Source organism: Gavialis gangeticus, unplaced genomic scaffold, assembly GCF_001723915.1.
Source record: "Gavialis gangeticus isolate Ggan-Ray unplaced genomic scaffold, GavGan_comp1, whole genome shotgun sequence".
In the NCBI taxonomy this organism is placed as follows: domain Eukaryota; kingdom Metazoa; phylum Chordata; order Crocodylia; family Gavialidae; genus Gavialis; species Gavialis gangeticus.
In genome coordinates, this window is record NW_017729007.1 from 5,007,525 (window position 1) to 5,026,383 (window position 18,859).

At 43.0% G+C, this 18,859-nt stretch overlaps 1 protein-coding gene across 2 annotated transcripts in view; it reads right to left on the reverse strand.

The window, feature by feature from the left end:
- The window catches only part of AASS (aminoadipate-semialdehyde synthase), a 53,218-nt gene that overhangs the window by 13,511 nt on the left and 20,848 nt on the right, over nucleotides 1–18,859 (reverse strand). For both annotated transcript variants that reach the window (XM_019509265.1, XM_019509266.1), the window contains exons 15-22: nucleotides 17,465–17,594; nucleotides 15,508–15,618; nucleotides 13,777–13,885; nucleotides 11,631–11,771; nucleotides 8,382–8,549; nucleotides 7,624–7,719; nucleotides 4,597–4,712; nucleotides 1,602–1,690 (exon numbers count right to left, since the gene is read on the reverse strand). In XM_019509265.1, the coding sequence (XP_019364810.1) occupies nucleotides 1,602–1,690; nucleotides 4,597–4,712; nucleotides 7,624–7,719; nucleotides 8,382–8,549; nucleotides 11,631–11,771; nucleotides 13,777–13,885; nucleotides 15,508–15,618; nucleotides 17,465–17,594 (960 nt within the window). The remainder of the gene's footprint in view (nucleotides 1–1,601; nucleotides 1,691–4,596; nucleotides 4,713–7,623; nucleotides 7,720–8,381; nucleotides 8,550–11,630; nucleotides 11,772–13,776; nucleotides 13,886–15,507; nucleotides 15,619–17,464; nucleotides 17,595–18,859) is intronic.

An 18,859-nucleotide genomic window follows, 5' to 3' on the forward strand; every position in this document is an offset into this window, starting at 1 on the left:
GGGTCCCCCCATGGTCCCCTCCCCCCTCCTCCAGCCCCCACTCACACACCCCCTACTTACCAGCTCAGAGTCCGGCTGCAGCCCCCTGCTGCAGCCACCTGGGACTGTCCGAATCATCAAAGCTCTCTGAATCTTTTCTGAAGATTCAGTGAGATTTGAATTGATTTGGACCTTTTAATTGGTCCTGATTTAATTCTGATTTGGAGATTCGGCCACCGAATAGGGCCAAATCTCCTCCAAATCAAATCACCACCCGAAGCTTCGCACAGCCCTAATGAACACTGAAGGATATGAAGTGTCTGGTAGATCTGTGAGGACAGTGTTAGCATGCATGATGGAACACTGCTCCGTGACAGCAGGGTTAAGGCTGCACTGCAAGAGTGCTACATAAGCTAGCTTTGTTATTTAATTATTTACACTATTTAAGTGTCCTCCACATCCAAAGAGGCACAAGACTCCACCAGATCACTCTAACTCTGCATCGACAAAGTTCTGGGGCACCTAATTACCCGTCCAAATTTTTCCAAAATAACACGGTGCAGCATCTCCTCCTTCCTCTTCACATGAAATCCTTCAAAACCTGTATTTTCTTGTTGGGCTGCAGTAAGCTATGAAATATTTCTACAAATGCATCAGAAGAGAAGTAGCTACACAACCATATACAGCCTGCAGGAAAACATGTCCCAAAGCCATCTGCCTAGTGACAGCTCCACAGTACATCTCCACAGTTGCCTGCAGTAACGTTACATGATGATTTGGATTCCTTCTGAGGAGGGATGTGAACTCAGAGCAGTTGTCACTGCTGCTTAGGCAACATTATTTTATGATAGAGGGGTGGCAACATACAACCTGCAGGATGGATTCAGCCTGGAAGGCTTTGCCTCTGCTCCCTGTGCTGCTCCCTGTGCCTCCGCTCCCTGTGCAGAAGCCCCTGCATCTGGAAGCTGCACCTGCATCACTGTCACTTCTCTCTGCCCCTCCCTCCAGCTGCAGCACGGGCTTAGCTTCTACCCGGTCGCAAACTGAGCCAGGCTCTGAGCAGCTTCCATCTGTACCCACACTGCAGCCAAGGGGTGCAGTGTCACTGTGGACCAATCTTCTCTCCATAACTTCCTTGAATTTGGTGGCACCACACTTGAAAAAAAAAATTACTGTTGTACTGCCTTAGCTTACCAGGGAACTTCTTATTCAGCTCCACGTGCCTCTGTTCCCAGAAGACACAGGGGTGGGCAGTGTGGACCATCTTCCAGCTACCAGCTCAGTTCCCCACCAGCTGGAACCTGTGCTTGTGCCTCAGCCAGGGAGCCGGTGGGATGGAGAGGGAGGACAGCTAGGAAAAGCAGCAGCATCTGGCTCCAGCATGGGTGCAGACAAACCCCCCACTGCTGACATGCCACCAAAGCCCCCTGGCCCACACAAGACTGGGGCTGGGTTGTTCAGGTCCATGACTTATCAGGGTTACCAGCCCATGCTTTACAGCTTTAAGGTGTTTGCCAGTACCTGCTTTACTTTTTCCTCTTCTCCTACCAGAAGAAGAAAAAAAAAAGAAAAAGCAGAAAGATGCCATTCAAACCTGAAATAACACAGTATTTTTCACATACCAAAGGGCAACTTTCTCTCCATGTGCTTTGCAAGTGCCCCTACAATGGAGTCAGCTATAGGAACTGGCTCATCTCCAAGTAATCCTAACCTGGTGAGAGAGAGAAAAGAATGAAATGAGTACTGCTTTCCTTTGAAAATTGCATCTTCTATTGCCACAGCCTCAGAGATCAGGCCCTTTGTACATCTTTTTCAGAAAAACCAGTAGGGCATCAAGTGGAACGGTAATCATATGCTCGAAAGCTCAAAAGGAGGAATAAAAAAAGCAATTAAAAATTAAAATTTTATGCATTATTTAAAAAACAATCTCCTTTAAATTAAATCTGAATTTCTGAAAATCTGGTTTAAAGCTTAAACTTCTTATAGCCTATTAAAAATAATATGCTGCATCAATGAAACCTTAAGTTTTAAAGAGACAGACTGGTGGGGTTTTTTAATTATATATAGAGTCAGGAGAAATTTTTTCATCCTTTAAGATCAACTCAAATGTATAGATGAAATTGTCATATGATGTACTAAGCATCTATACTATTATAGTATTTACAGTGGCAGAAATGTTGCTATTTACATGTTTCCAAATTTAAGTATATTTACTTTATGTTGTACAGAAAGGCTCTTGTTTCATTTCAGTGCAGCTGCCTAGTGTAGAGGATAATTTTCTTCTAGTTTATTCAAAGTTAAGAAACTGATAGGGAGTTTCATAAACAACAGCTTGCTTTGATTTTTCAGTCTATGAACAAAAAATGAAATAGGAGAGGATTACTAAATGTAAAAACTTGAAGGAGATGGGGCAGATTTTTAAAGGTATCGGGCCTTCAAAGATGCAAATACATCTTTGTGAAATCTTTAAAAGCATCTAGCATTTAAATCTTATTGAAACCTAACCAAGGAGGCACATTTTAAAATTCCAACTAACATCTATTTACATCTTTAGGGGCCTAAATGACTTGGAAAACTGGTCTAGAGTGATCAGAAACTGTCAATTTACTAATTGCAATAAATACTTCTATTGTTTAATATAGCAGTTAGACTAAAATTAACACTATATTTTGGTAAGAAAAAGAAGTGCATTTATCTGGCACATTTAAAGGATTCTTTTATTATTTAACTGATAAAAACTACTTTAAAGTGTTATAAAAACCATTTTAATTCAATTGGAATTTCATTCAAGTATAGTTTGACACAAATTACAAGTAAAACACTTAATCCTCATCCAGCATGTTATAACATGCATTATTCAGCATTCTCTAATGCAGAGGTGTTAAGCTCTTCTGGCCCTGTAGGCCAAATGAGTGGTGCAGGGCTGGCCCCACAGAGCCCTTCCACTGGCCCTTGCTAGATCCTGCACTTGCAGTGCGTACTCCAGCCCATCCATGACCAGGCCTGCAGAACCAGTCGAGGCTGCAGCCCACATGCAGCATCCACTCTGCAGACAACACACAGCATCCACATGGCGCCACCACAGGCAGCACAGGTCGCGAAGTAAGCAATGCATGTGACATGTCCAGGTAGCTGCATGAAGTGCAGGCTTTGAGCCAGCCAGAGCAGGCACTGTCCAATGCATGTCCTGGACCCTGATGCCACATTCTGCGGGTGGGTCCACTGGACCCAGGGGCAGCACCAGGGGCTGTATAACTGAGCGCCATGGGCCATATCTTTGACACTCCTGCTCTAGCATAATAAAAATGTGTAAAAATTAAGAATCTGAATATATACTGATTTGTATTACTGTTTAATTCAGTATGCCTGTAGACACAGGGCATGTCTACACAAGACACTTTACTCAAGATCAGAGCAAATTACTGTGCAGTAGGCATCACCGTCTACATGCACAGACACTTGCAGTACAGTAATTTGCTCTAACTGTGCATACATTTGTTCCCTGTAAATACAAGTAGCAAATTTACTTGTGATTACTTACTGCGCCACAGGTCACGTGTAGATGGCTGCAGACAGCAGGGGACGAGAGATTGCTCCCTGCCCCCCAGGATTTGCCTGCTGCTGGGGCGCAGAAGCCTGGGTGTGGATAATGTCCTTGTGCCCCAGCAGCAGGGCGCTCACACCTCCCACTCCCTAATCACAATCACAGAGCAAAGGCTGGGGAGATTGTTCCCAGATGTAGCTCCCCAATCGCAATCATGGAGCAGGGGCTGGGAACAGACTGGGAACCTGAAGCTTCCCCTGGCTGCTGCAGAGGGCCGGTGCAGGGCCAGAAGCAGACTGCTGTCACGAGCAGCAGGATCTGCTCCCGCATCCCTGAACGTGTAGACACCTGCCCAGGGTAGGTTTAACTCTAGAGTAATTGACTGTAGAGTAAGCCCACCCCAAAACAAATGCACGTGTACATGTACCCACAAAATATCCGACTGGTTATCATATTTTGAGGGTAAAAGGTATATTTTCATATATAGCTCTGTGAAGGCTGTGCAGTACTTCTGCAAATGCTCCAAAAACAGAAAGTAGAGGATAAAGTTTTACTGTCTAAAAAAATTTTTTTTTCAAGGTTCTTTTTATTTTACTTTCTCAATGGCTGAACACCACATTTGAAAAACAGCATCTGGAACCTGAAATGTCTTCTCCACTGGATCATAACAAAGCTAACAGAACCCAAAATCACAACTTTGCCTCTGCTCTTTATGGCATATTGTTCTACTCTTATGGTAGGCTGAGCTGAACTCCAAAGAATCCATTGCTCCCCAATATTTTGGATACCTAAAGACTCAAACCTCTCAATAATTCTCCAGTATATTAACAGTGAAGGCTCAGGCTAGCTGAAGTCTCTCTTTATGCAACACTTCCACATGTGAAATATTTGGCAAAGCCTGCTGGTTAATCTGAATAATTGAAACATATATTTAAAGTAACAGAACCAGCAAGTAATTTTTAACGCTTCAAATAGTTACTTTTAGCAAATATCCCCATTCTCGTTCTGTGCCCTTTTTTTCTGGATGTTTTAAATGTTTTGTTTAAAGAACAAACATTGCTGGAATCTCCTACCATTCCACTGCCTCCAGCTGACTGTTGTCCTTTCCCAGCTTATTGTAGACGGCTTCTTTAAGACTGCTGGATTTGACAGATGGTTTAAGTCCAAGAAGCTGGCACATCAACCCTTTCTAGGTACAAAAGAAGTTCAAACAGCAAATTACTACCTTAAAGACCTGCCCTCATTCTCTGAAGATTAAATCTGGGGCAGCTAGTTATTCTACGGGTGCACGTCACTGAGGACTGGCTAATGTGCAGGGTTTGAGAGAGAAGAAGATTGTCTGTGCTCAGAGGGAAGCAGGGCTAGACAAGAACTCTTAATTGCAAGTGCAAACTGGTCTCCTCCCTGATTGGCACACTTGCATAAATGCGCACATGCATGCCCATGCACACACGAGCACACGCGCGCACACACACTTGCATTTTTTCATCAGCAACCTCTTTCCTGGCCTTGTGACCTGCCCCCTGCTTCAGCAACAGAAAAAATCTACCAAAATGCCACTAGGGAGGGACACATCAAATCCAAAAGTGCTTTATGGTGACTGGTGGACAGCAGCAAACAGCAAGTGAATGAGAAGCCTAAGGTCCTCAAGGCAGATGTGAAAGTTGGATTTAGGATGGTTAAGATCTCAGTCTGAACAAAGGAGGTATCCATTGGTGAGATTAATATGCCACAAGCTGAGAGAAGGTCATCTGAAGACAGGTGGAGCTACATATCAGGTGCCTAAGGGCTAATTACACCAACAGTTCTAATTTTAGACTCACTGTCTCAGAAGAATATTTACCAAAAATGTCTCAGTAATTGTTATAGATAGGCTGATGGGCTTTTGTGCTGTTAAATGATAAAGGCTGCTGGTTTCACCCTCTTCCCGAAGCATAACAGTGGAAGTTATAAAGAAAAAGACATGAAGTGATGTCTGGCTGTTATAAAGTCAGTTCAAAAACCAATGCCTTAGAAGACTGTACAAGAGAAATGCCTCGCCTGCCCGTCCCAGTTCCCTGCCCACCTGTAGCCCCATCCCATCTGCCCAGCCAAGTGCACCCTGCCCACAGGAGTCCCAGCCGGTCTCCATGAAGACCCTGGCTGCTCCCCCACCCAGCAGTGAGTGCAGGGTAGACAGGCCAGGTTGCCCACGCAGTGGGACCATGTCCAGCAGTAGTAATGCAGGCAGCAGCAACTGCTGTGAGGGCTCCGAGGAAGCTGAGTCCTGCTGCCACACTGCCCCTGCCCTGCCACACACCTGGGGACAGTGGGACCACCCTCCCAAGCCATAGCCCAGGCTATCCTCTGCACCTGGACCAGGTGGGGCTGAGGGATCTTCTGTGGGCTGGATAGAATCCCTTGGCATGCCAGATCCAGCCCTGCAGGCTATATTTTGCCCACCCTTGAGCTACATCATATGCCCTGAGAGCAGGAAATCTGGCTTTTAGGCCCATCTCAGTCAGAAGGGTTTGAACCTGAATCTCCTGCTTCTCAGCAAAGAGCTCCAGCTATTAGATTACAGGTTAGGTATTAGCCTATGTCAGTCCCTTGAAGTTGACCCCCTGCACCCTGCATTTAATGATCATTGGCCAAAATGGATATATGACACTGGGGAAGTTTCGGCATCACTGCAGACTGGGGCCAAGACTATAAGCCAGTTCCCCTCCTATCCAGGGCAGCATCCAACTAACCGAGCTACATGCATGATTGCTTGTTCTTTTCCTCCTGGCTCCATGTCTCCCCCTCTCAGCTGCCCTATCTCCACCTGACCCTTTCCACATAGCATCATTTGCAGACATCCTTGAACAAACAAAATCAGGTATGCTGTGGACCACTACTGTGGAGCAGGGTGGATAAAAATCAACTATTTTTTTATTTAACCGTATTTTTAAATTTTTTTTGTTAAGATGCTTTTAAAAAAATAAACCTATATAAAGATAGTTTTAATTTAAGATACATTATTGCTCAAAGATGATATCACGGAATAGGAATAGGGACTATAATGTCTAGTGATATACTATTTGAGACAATATAGTCATGTAACCTTTTTGGAACAGTTTTATAAATAGGTCACAATAGGCTATGGGCTATATTAGGGGTCCAGTCTTATAGGGTTCCCAGACCCTCCTCCATAGATTAGTAAAGATTAACGAAAACCACTCTACCCAATGGGACTCAGTGCACAGTCTAGATGATCTTATTAAGCATCTCTGTGATACTTAGTTTCAGTTCTCAAATCGTTGACTTGTCTCTCCAGTGATAACATCCTTATAAAAAGCAATATATGAAAATAGAAGACAACAAACCTCACTACCTGCCCTCAACCCTATTATCTCTCTGCAAGTTTGCATACACAGATTCAAGCCCTTACCTCTCTTTAAAAGTGCAAAGTTTCCAGAAATTAATTGAACAGAGGATTGTTGGGGGGTGGACTAGATCTGGGCAAGGGGGAGGAGTCTGGAAACGAATGTAAGGAGAGAGGAACAGTAGAAACAAAAGAGAAACATTTTGAGCAAACTATTCCAGAAGTCCTGAGGGATAAGTTTCTGAGTATAGAAACTTATCTCTGTTTTTTTGAGATCTAGTGAGGGAATGATATGGTAGAAGGGAAAACCAATCATGACAGCAGGCTTGCAAGGCCATAAAAGAGAGCCCATTTGGGAATATTTTAATGAAGGTTATATCAAACAACAATAATGCACTTTTTGTAGAAAACAGTAATTAAATCGAGGCTTCCTGACCAGTGACTTAAATCATGACTTAAATTGATTTGATTTAAATCAAATCCACCCTGCTGTGGAGTCATCAGCAGTTGCATTAACAATGGAACTATGCTGATTTATACCACTGGAGTATCTGCCCCTGGATGGCGTTTGCCAAAGCAAATCAGCAGAAAATTTATGGCAGAAAAGATACCAGTCATTAAGATGAGCCTCCTTGCTAATAGAAAGCATGGGAGAGTAAACTGCAACACAGGATTCCCAGTGTGGCTTAGACCCCACACATGATAACAAAAAAAACGAAGGAAAACAGACAACTAGATAAAATCCTATACTCACCCAGGTTATAGATGGTGCAGTTGCACTCACCAAAGGATAAGGATCTGAGTTTACTAATCCCAATTTTACAAAGCCTCCCACAGCTTTAGAATATCCCTAAAATAAGCAAATGTGTGGTTATATATACTTGTCACTTGACATTGAGGGTGGACAGTTTTAGGCTTTCCAGTAGCTAAATAAAATGAAAAACAGCCCTGCTTAATGTAGCTCACATGGGAAATCTGCCATAGTCACATATGCCACAGGGGGCAAGAGCCTCACTAAATGCTGCCTATGGAAACTTCAACTTTATAAAAACATTTTTTGCATTGAAAAAAATGTTATTTGATTTTTTTTATTTTTAAAATCAGATGTTTATATACGATTCTATTAACCTGGTACTTACTCTATTTTTAAAAAGCTATAAACCACCCCTGACAGTTTCTTAAAACATTTTCCTAGCCTTGCTGGTATCTGATTCACACAAATTCACCAACTGACTGAAAATGGGAAATAGAGAAACTTCTCCTTGTTTCTTGGTTATAGGCAATTTTTGTCATAGCCACAAAAGAAAAGCAAACATGAAGGTAGAGATATTTTTACATTTTGAGCTGCAGTTTCAACAACCGTAGCTACCATTTGTAAAAACATCAGATATGGAAAAATGGCAAAGTGACTTAAGTGTTTCTTTGATTTGCACTACTTAAAAACTGTCCAAATTCTATATGTTCTTAGTTTTTTTCCTCTTTTTTTTAAGCACACACTTCCAAAGATCTTACCTTGTATCTTAAGGTGCCTCTCAATAAAGTGTGAGCTGACTGAATACCATATGGTTCGGCATATTTTGTACTGTCTCTGTTGGGAAAACCTTCCAAATTTAATCCTGGGAAAAAGTCCATGGGAATAACAGAATCCAGCAAAGCTCCTCCAGCTGGAATATTAATCACCTAAGGGTTGTGAAAAAAATAATATCAGTCTAAGTGCACTATAATTTAGGTAGTTTATTCAAAGAATAAACAAGAAGAACGTTTTTCCTTGGAATGCCCACTGTACTTTAGCACTATCATTTATTTTATGCTTAGTAACAAGGAGCCAGCTTCCGATTTAATTTATATCACTGTAATTCTGGAGCCACTGCACTACTTTGTACCAGTACAAGTAAAACAAGAATCTGGCTACACGCAGGTTTGCATCTTGCATTTTTGTTTTGGTTTCTGGATGTAAAGCCAGGATGGGAAATAGATTTTTTTTTGAGATGATAATAATCAAGTGCCACTACGTGAGTATAAAATTGCCTCCCACAAACAACTTCAATCACTACGAAAAAGCAAGCAAATATAAAGAATGTATTGCTGGGAAGGAATGAGAGAAAAAAGATGACTAGCTCTATTATCTCTGCTGTCTAAAACCTTGAACTTGGCTTTCTTCAAGCAGCTGATGCACAGATTTGCTAACCAGCATCAATAAAAATTCCTTTTGTGGCTTCTGAGCAAGAGAACAATATTTCCTTCTAAAAGGCAACGTGTAGCAGTGAAGTCTGTAGCAATGCCACAGGGTTTTATTGTGTGTTGTCTTAGATACCTGAGTGGAAGAAGCCCACACAAAACAGGCAAAGAGAACTATGGAACTAGGGGCAGGGAGTAGGAATTGCTGCATCTACTAAAAAGCCCACAAGGGACCTCATAACAAATCCTTGACATCCATGCTGTAATTTTTACTAGCTCTGGATGAACCAGCCCAAAATTAAACAAGAGATACTATATATCCACTAAGGGAAAATTTCATATAAATTTGTACTGATTTCTTTTTTCACAAAAAAATTCAATTCACAATCCCAAATCTCTCATGATTTTTCAGGGTCACCAGAACATGAAAGCTCCAATGTGTCACAAAACAGCCTATTTTAAAAGATTTCCAACACAAGTTTTCAGTTCCGAGGAAAATTATCCAAATTCTAGTGTGGTTAGACAAAACTACACCACTAGACTTTGAAAGTCAAACCATGGAGCAGTTTATAAAGGCAAGCAGGGATGGTTTAATAGATCAAGCACAGGACTGGACACCAAAAACTCAGTAGTCTTGGCTCTGACACTGACTTGCTATGTGGCCTTCAGCAAGTTGCAATCTCTGTGCCTTTGTTCCTTGCACCTGTAAAATGGCCATAGCAATGCTCTACTTATTTCTCTACTAGGGCTGCGTGAAATGGCTGTGTTTCAATTTGGTTTCGGATTCGGCTGTTTTGAAGGACAGTGATTTGTTTTTGTGTTTCAGATCACTGTCCTGTTTTGTTTCAGCCGAATCTGTTTCAGAGATACAGCTTCACTGAATCCGTTTCGAATGGGCTGCAAGCTTCACACATCCCTACTGCCCAGCCAGGCAGGGCTGCAGGGCCCCAGCAGGCAGCAAGATGGGGTCGTGGGTGGCTCATTTAGGGGAGGGGGAGGGCCGCTGCCCTCTGTGCAGGCAAGGAGACCCCCCGTGCAGATCTCTGATCCCTGTCATGCTGGGTTGCAGGGCAGAGAAACAGCACAGAGTGGTGAGCAAGCCTGCTAGTCCCTGCAGCACGACTGCTCCATGGGGAGCAGAGATCTACACCAGGCATCTCCCTCACCACCGTTGCCTGCCCCATGCTGCCCCGGATCTCTGCTCCTTGCAGAACAAGGTCATGCAGCAGGAACCACCACTGCCCTGCCATGCGACCTGGCTCCGCAGGGAGCAGGGATCCACGCCAGGAGTCTCCTCACTGCCACTGTCCATCCCGCACTGCCCCAGATCTCTGCTCCCTGCAGAGCCAGGTCATATGGCAGAGACGAGCACTGCCCTGCTGCGTGACCTAGCTCTGCAGGGAGCAGAGATCTGCACCGGGGGTCTCCTCGCCGTCACTGCCCGGTCCCATGCAGCCCTGTGTCACCAGGGTAGCACGGGGCATCCAGTGGCGACAAGAAGGTGCCCAGAACAGATCTCAGATTCCTGCAGAGCCGAGTCGCACAGCAGGGCAGAAGCGTACAGCTGTTTCCCTGCAAGCCTGGCTGCAAAATTTTCCAAAACATTTACAAAACATTTTGGATGCCTCATTTCGTTTTAGAGATGGTTTGGAGCCTTCCATTTTGATTTGGATTTAGTGTTTCAGATGCCAAAACAGCCCAAAACGCCTCCAAAATGAAACAGCTGCCAAAATTTTGCACAGCCCTAATTTCTTCATATGTTTATACAGAATTTTACCACTGACTACACCACCAGCAGAACAGGGTTCAGATAATATCCAATGACGTGCTGACAGCTCTACGACAGCATCTAACAGGAACTGTTACTTATTTTTACTATTGGCACTACAGTAGCAACTACAGTGCACTGCCCCCCCCCCAAGCATGATCGGGGATGGGCTAGGCACAGCAAAAAACACAGTCAGAGACAGTTCTCAACCAAGGAGTTTGTATCTAAATAGACAAGAGAAATATTAGGAGCAAAGAGACATTGCCATCTCTGTTCTGCAGACAAGAACCAGGCACAAATAGATAAGTGACACAAAAAACATGCAGCAGGGATGGGAATGAACCAGTCTTCAAATCCCTCCAAATCCATGTCAGCAACCTGTGACCTGTAGGTCAGATCTGACCCATGGACATTGGGCTTTGGCTGCAGGTTCCCTCTTCATGCTGCCATGGGCAGAAGCAGCAGCTGCAAGCCAGTCCTAGTACCTACCCATCCCTCTCTGACCCAAGCTGATTCACTCTGGTTCAGCAACCTGAAAAAGTTGCTGACCACTGCTCTAAGTGACAAGTATTAGCTTGTAACCACAAGCTACAAAGCACACTAGCATGGCAAAAGGCATGGCAGTGCCTTATACTAGCCACAAGGCATAGCAGTTCACAGTCTGAAGTTCAAACACAAAGATAACAAGTGATACAGTGATAACTATCGGAGGAAGGACTTAAAATAATGCAACATCTCACAGATTCCAATTCCCTCTTTAGTTCAAGACCTCTCTTCCCCCGCATATTTAAACAGAATTCCCAGAGTTACTTTACCTCTCCATTTTGTAAATATACAGCAGGTTGAACTGTATTCAACAAGACACCCTGTGGACTCCAGCTGAATTTGTATCGCAGAGGGTTGTCAGAATATTCAGGAGCTGGCAGGCCACCGCAGAAGGAAGTGTAGGAGACAACCTATAAATAAGTGCAACTGATTAGTGGAGTTCCACTGGTCTGGGGCAAAAAAAAAGACAACAACAAAACTAACCCACTTTAAGATGCACAGCAACAAAAAGTCAGCTGCCAGAAAGAATCACCACTGAGCTGCTCCATGATGCTCAATATTGTCTGTATATTAAATCTCTTTTGCCAATATTTCCAGGAAGATGTGAATGAGATAGAAAGGTTTAAGATTATTTTATGCAAAACAGCATTCATGATTTTTACATGTTCAAAAAGCAACATGGAGTTTATTCACTGGACTGTCACTTTGGGGACTTTGGAAAAGATCTTCAGCCAGTATACTGTAAGATGTGACAGCTCCCCACTGACTTCACTTGCTTGAAGTGTCAGTCTTTGGCAGTTAGGGATTCAATTCCTCAGCTCTCATCAGGGTGGAATCCCTAGTTGCTTGTTTTCCACCAAGAGAATATCATCCAAGTTGTAATGTTGCCAAATATTTCCCAGTGTTTAGGGACATCAGTCAGCTTTGCTGAGGAAACAGTTTTTCAGTTAAACCTGATGTCAGTACAGCCTGGTTTAAGCTTGCCTAGTCTGCCACTTTGTGGTGCCTGACACTAGCCTCCCATTTCCAGAAACCTACTTAAGGAAAAAGCAAACTCAAACACAGAAAAGACAATCCAATCAGCAACAAGGCAAATTCATTTCAGATGGTGCGCAAATAGAACAGCAGCCACCAGCAGCTATTCAACACACCTACTTATGTGACTTGTTGGCTTAGCAACAAAACTGTCTGGAGACCACTACTCTTGGCACTTCCACTGCAGTCTCAGCCAATAAACCAATAACTGAGTATGACAACTATGCACCATCTATACTCTATTACTTCCCACAGAAATGGTGAGGCAGAATGGCCGGGCTGTGTGGGAGAATATGGACTGTCCTTCCTTGGTGACAGTCTTGCACATTTCACAAGTACATATGTAAGTACATGTACACACACACACACACACACACACACACACAGAGCATCCAATGGAGTTTTGCTAATTTATCACAGGTAACCCATGAAAACTAGAGTTTTATTATAAAAGGATATCTTCAGGTGAGCTGAGCCTAATGTCTAATGCCTCAGAAGACAGGCAGACAAATAAGGATCCCCATTCTGTTGTAACCCTGGGCATGACACTGGAAACAAGAAGGAGGATAGGCTCATTACATTTAAAATGGACCAGCAGACTGCAAAAAGGATTTCTAGAAGTGACAACCAGAAAGTTTTGGAGATTTTAAAGAGATCAAAGGTAAGGAAGATGTTGATGTGCTTATTGGGCCAGGAGCTAATGAAGGATTATGAAGAATATTTACAGTTTATGTTTGGCAAATCTTAGGTTACTGCAACAAGACTTCTGCAATAGCAACAAAATGTTTTCTAAGTCAATGATGGCTCTTCTGCTTTAATCCCTGTGAGAGCATTGAAGCAACTCAACCACTGAAAACAAAATTGACACTATTGCCCTTTTGGTAACTGTTACCTAAGAAATGCTTCCTTCCAGCAGCAGGTGCTCCTTACACTTCCATTTCCCACTTGCAGTGGGAAAGAGCATGTTGCTTTCCAAAAGATTAGCTGTTCCATTGTAAAAGCGTATGCCATGTGGTTGTACACTATGCTACTAGGAAGTGCAGTCACTTCACAATTCTCCAGTTCATGCAGGCTAAATGCAACTGCTTTGCTAGCGTTCTTACAACCAGTTCATCCAAGTTTTAAAATACAACTACAAAGATTTTCTAAAAGACTAGGGAAGTAACTCCATTGCATAGGTATAGCCCAAGGTGAGCATCATTGCATTCTGTACTGACATTTAGCATCATCAGGCAATCTAATCTGTGGACACTAGCAGCTGAATCATCCAAAAAAGCCAGTCACCAATGACAGCAGCAAGTACTAGTTCATACTGAAGGGACAACAGTTTTATAAGAACAATTCTGGCAAAAGTGTGCCTATGTATCATGTCACCCTTACCGTAGCGCCTACTTCTTTTGCCTTATCAATACATTCCATTGCCAACATATGATCAAGGCCAGGATCCAAACCCATTTCACTGATAACCGTAATACCAGCAGCTTCTACACTGAAATAATAAAAGTACAGTATTATCAGAAGATTCCATAATGCAGGACTTTTGTTCCTGAAGCCTGAGTTGTACCATGACAATCCGATGGCATCCATTACTAGCTAGGGACAAAATATAAATATTAGGACCTGCAGTCTGTGGAAAATAGAGGAGCAAGTTATCTTTGTAAAGCCCACTCTTATCTGCTAAGGGGGCTATTGGGTCTGCTATAATTTATGGCAGACTCTACAGCCCAAAACCAATTATTCTGTGCATAACAGACAAGTCCTCTGTGCTGGTAGTTATGTGGAAGGCCAACAGAGAGCTGCTTACAGTAGATCTACACAGCTCCTGTGCAAAGGGAATTCTTCCCCAACCCCTTATGTTAGCTTGTTTATTCTTTTAATGACCCCTACGTGTACTAGGTATGGAGTGGGAATCTTCCCCATGGAGCAGATGTGAAGAGAAAGGTTATTTTTAAATTCTGTTTCATATAGTCTCAAATGAAAATTAAATCAAATCCTTTTCACATAAGTGTTGTCTTGTTTTTTCCCCTCTGGTGAAGTTTCTTTCTGCCTACTAAAGCTGCAAAATATTAGGCAAGATTTACATTATAGACATCCATCAGCTATGTAGGTTAGAGTTCTGTTGAGGTACAATTTGTGACTAACAGCTATGCAGGCAAAAAGTTCCTGGCATGAACATATACATACCAGCAAAATTTGCTTTATTCATGAGGAATAGTTTTATTATGCCAATGAACAAATACAGCATTGCTGGTATATCTAAATTTACAGTAACATTACTTTACCAGTAGAATATATTGGTAAAAACTGCATAATATAGACACAAATAGCCTCTGTATTAGTTGATTAGCTAAGTAGTAAGGGATATTTATAGGGCCTTAAGTATTTCTTTTAATTCACCCAACCAAAGCCTCTGATCCATAAATGTGTCTGATCTTCAATCCCAACTCCTGAACATGCTCCTCAATATCAGCTTCAAATTCCTTGCAAATTATTACAATGACTTACATTACATTTGCATTTTCGGAATGTTATGATGGCTTTTCAGTATTTTTAACATGTTCTTTGGATATGGATACTATAAATTAATGAGAAAAAGAAACAAGTATCTTATCTACCTGATAGACTTCTTTAGGCTACTTCACAGTGCTCTGGAAGAGCAATGCATTAATGACAGGAAGACATTCTCATCTCATTCACCTAAAATAACTCTACTGATTTAACAGCAGACCATTTGAGTTGAGTAGCTGACTGAAGGGCTGTATCCCAAGCATTGTTTTTGTCCAGACGTAATTGGTGATAGAGAAGATGCAGTGGAATAACATGAAGTGACTTGGCAGGTTCCAGTGACTAGAGCATTAGCTTGACAAGCTTTGAGACCTGCATTCAATTTCCTGATTTGTCAGTCGACCTCTAAGAGTTTAGGCAAGTCAGTAACTCTGTACTTCATACAGTGTCAGCTGCCATAGTAAAATCAGAAAACCAGTAAGCCATGAGATCTTAAGAACCTAAATACATCAAAGATTGCAAGGAATACGAATAGTAAGGGAACATGGACCATATAAAGTAATTAAAAAAGAATGACAGCATCTTACTACTGACTTTCAGACCTACCTTTCTTGGAGTTCTTTCATAGCTGGTGTTAGGTAGCTAGCTGTTACCAGGTTTACTTTACTATCAATGCATTTCTTAGCAACTAAAGGATGTGCTGAATAAGGCAGCAAGCTGCAAACAAACAAAAAAGTACATCAAAATCTAACCAGTTACTTGTATTTTGACTTGAAGACAATTTGCAAAAAGTTTTCCTGCATTTAGAAAGTCTATTAATACAAAGGAACTTTGGCCTTGCACTACTTTCAATGTAGGTTTATGCCTATGCGAATGAGCATAAAATGCTACCTAATTGGAATAGCTTGGAATAGCATTGTTTAACAACTGCTTCATACAAAGCGCACACAGGGGAAAAGTGGGTTTCATAGTTTCATAGTTTCTAGGGTCGGAAGGGACCTGAGCAGATCATCTAGCCCGACCCCCTGCCATAGCAGGAAGAGCACTGGGGTCAAATGACCCCAGTAAGGTGGTCATCCAACCTCCTCTTAAAAACCCCCAGGGTGGGAGCCTGCACCACCTCACTTGGAAGCTGGTTCCAGACCCTAGCCGCCCTGACCGTGAAGTAGCGCCTCCTGATGTCCAACTTAAACCTTCCCTCTGCCAGCTTGTGACCATTGTTCCTGGTCACTCCTTGCGGCGCTCGGGGGAACAGGGACTCCCCCAGCGCCTGCTGATCCCCCCTAACCAGTTTATAACAGGCCACAAGATCCCCCCTCAGCCTTCTCTTTTGAAGGCTGAACAGGTTCAGGTCCCGCAACCTTTCCTCATAGGACCTACCCTGCTGTCCCTTGATCATACGAGTGGCCCTCCTCTGGACCCTCTCGATGCTGTCCACATCCCTCTTAAAGTGCGGTGCCCAGAACTGGACGCAGTACTCCAGCTGCGGCCTGACCAGTGCCGCATAGAGGGGGAGGATCACCTCCTTGGACCTGGGTTCAAGCACTCTCAATTGTTTGCATGCCTCATCTTTTACACTTCCCCTTGTGAAAACAGAATCATGTTTTCTTCTCAGTGCCACGTTCAAAAATGGTGTGCACTGTGTTTTATCACTTAAATCTGGTAAGCTGGCTTTGAAGCAGCTTTCATGAAAAAGGTCTGGCTGAATTACCTCCCAAGACAGAAAGCCTGAAAAGCAGCCATCAGGCACAATATATCTCAGGTATGGGGAGGACTAGAAAGCAGTTTCCAACCCTACTTCAAAGCTCAAAAAAAGAACAATTTCTGTAACTGTTTAGTAGCAAAGGTTGAATTTTCAGAAGTTGGCATCTGCATGTATGTGCACCATTACCTGTTTGCACCATGTAATTTGCACATGCAGATGATAGGTTTTGTACATGAAAAAATCATCTCATGTAGACTCATGAGAGTTTAAGCAAGTAAAGTTGCATACCTACAAAGACAGACTGCTTTGAGGCTCATTCAGTTATCTTCCCCTTAAAATCATCTTGCCACTTTAACAATCAGGAAAGAGTTATACTGCAGTAGAGACAATTCTGATATACTTGTTATATGAAGACACAATGTCCAGTCACATCCCCTTCTATGCTCCCAGCTCATGCACATTTCCTGACACTTGGAGCTATGAGCAAAGAAGACCTATTTGTTTTACACCACTTAAGAATTCCTTGCACACTGGTAAAACCCTATGGCTAAGTACAGACATTCAAAAGCCCAAAGCGGAATTGATCAAAGTTATGCAGTTTCTGTATTTTAGGTCGGTAGCAAACAGAACACACATTCGCACTTTGGTGGTGGGGGTGGGGAAACGGAGGCAAATCTTAGACCTGGTTCCACCTGTATATGTGCCAAATATCTGTTCTGTTATGGGTTTCCAATCACTTATACTGGTAAATGTGTAATGTCTGTACCTGGCCTATGTGGCTATTTACAGAGCTATACAGATGCCTTATTGCAGCAGAGTTCAGTGTCATGTCTACCACATTTTACTCAGAATTCTGACCTGATTACGAGGTCATGCTTCTTCACCAAGGTGGACAGTTTGTCCTCATGCTTAATAACATCCATAATTACAGAAGTGACATTGCTGTGTTTCTTGGTCAGCTGTTCAAGTTGTTCCTTCATAAAAGATGCTGTTTTAAAAAATAAGAATATCAACTGATAAATAGAAATCAAGTCTCCCCCCACCCACATGTGAAGGTGAGCACCAACAGTACCTTCTTCCCTACTGAATAACCCAGTTGTCATGCAAACTCCACTACCAGCACTTCTGTTGTGCATGTGCCTTAGCAAATGGATAATTATGCTCCCTGTCAATCTCTCTCTTTCCAAAGTAAAGCAGTTGCACTGACCCAGTAAAATAAAAAACAAAGCAAAAACAAACAGTTGATGGCAAAGCAAATGTAAAGCATCTTGCTCCTTTAAACATCAAATTGCTAGTGTCAAGCTACAGCCACAGTAATTTAAAAACAGGGATCTGCTGGGAATATTTATCCTCAGAAATAAAAAGCCGCCTATGCCAAGGGAATTGCAGAATCCCAACAAGGAATCAGAACCTTTGCTCAAATTGTTTTAATCCTTCCTGTTCTTTCTTATTTAATTTTGATTCCAACTCTTCATATGAGCCTTATCTGCTGTCTTGAATACCATCAGGTATTTTACCATAAGAATCAGAGTGATTTATGGTCTCACCTTTAACTTACTGGACACCAGCATTAACCAAAACAGGGGTGTGCTCCATGTACCATGGAACTATCACCCTTCCTTCCAGTCTCCTTACAACACAGCTCTCATGTATCAAGACCATGTTATTCATTGTCATCTTGTAAAGTCTGCTTTGAAAGAGAGCTGTAACTTCTAGAGCAGGGGTGGGCAACATACGGCCCGCCGGCTGGATCTGGCCTGCCAAACCATTCTATCCAGCCCGCAAAGCCCCTAAAAGATTTAGTAAATTAATATTTATCTGCCCCGGCTCCCTGTCAAAGCTGGCTGGAGCCAGGGGCAGTGGGACCCAGAGGAAGCCCTCAGTGGGCTTGCAGGCTTGAGCAGCTCAGCCCTGCCTACCCCCAGTCAGTTCCCTGCTTTCCTGCCCCCGCTCTGCTCCAGCAGCACATGGCTGTGGCTCCCAGTTGCATCCCCAGACCACAGAGTATGGGACCGTACTGGTAGGGGCATGTATGTGTGTGCACACGCACATGTCAGCAGGCACAGGGGCAGAATATATGCGTGTGTGTGTGTGTGTGTGTGCGTGTGTGTGTGCACGCACATGGAGGCACAGGGGCAGAGAGTGTGTGTGTGTATGTCTGTATGTGTGCATTCATAGGGTGAGTCCCACACACACACACCCCTCCATACACATGCACCTATACCTCCCCTCACACAGCTATACACAAACCCC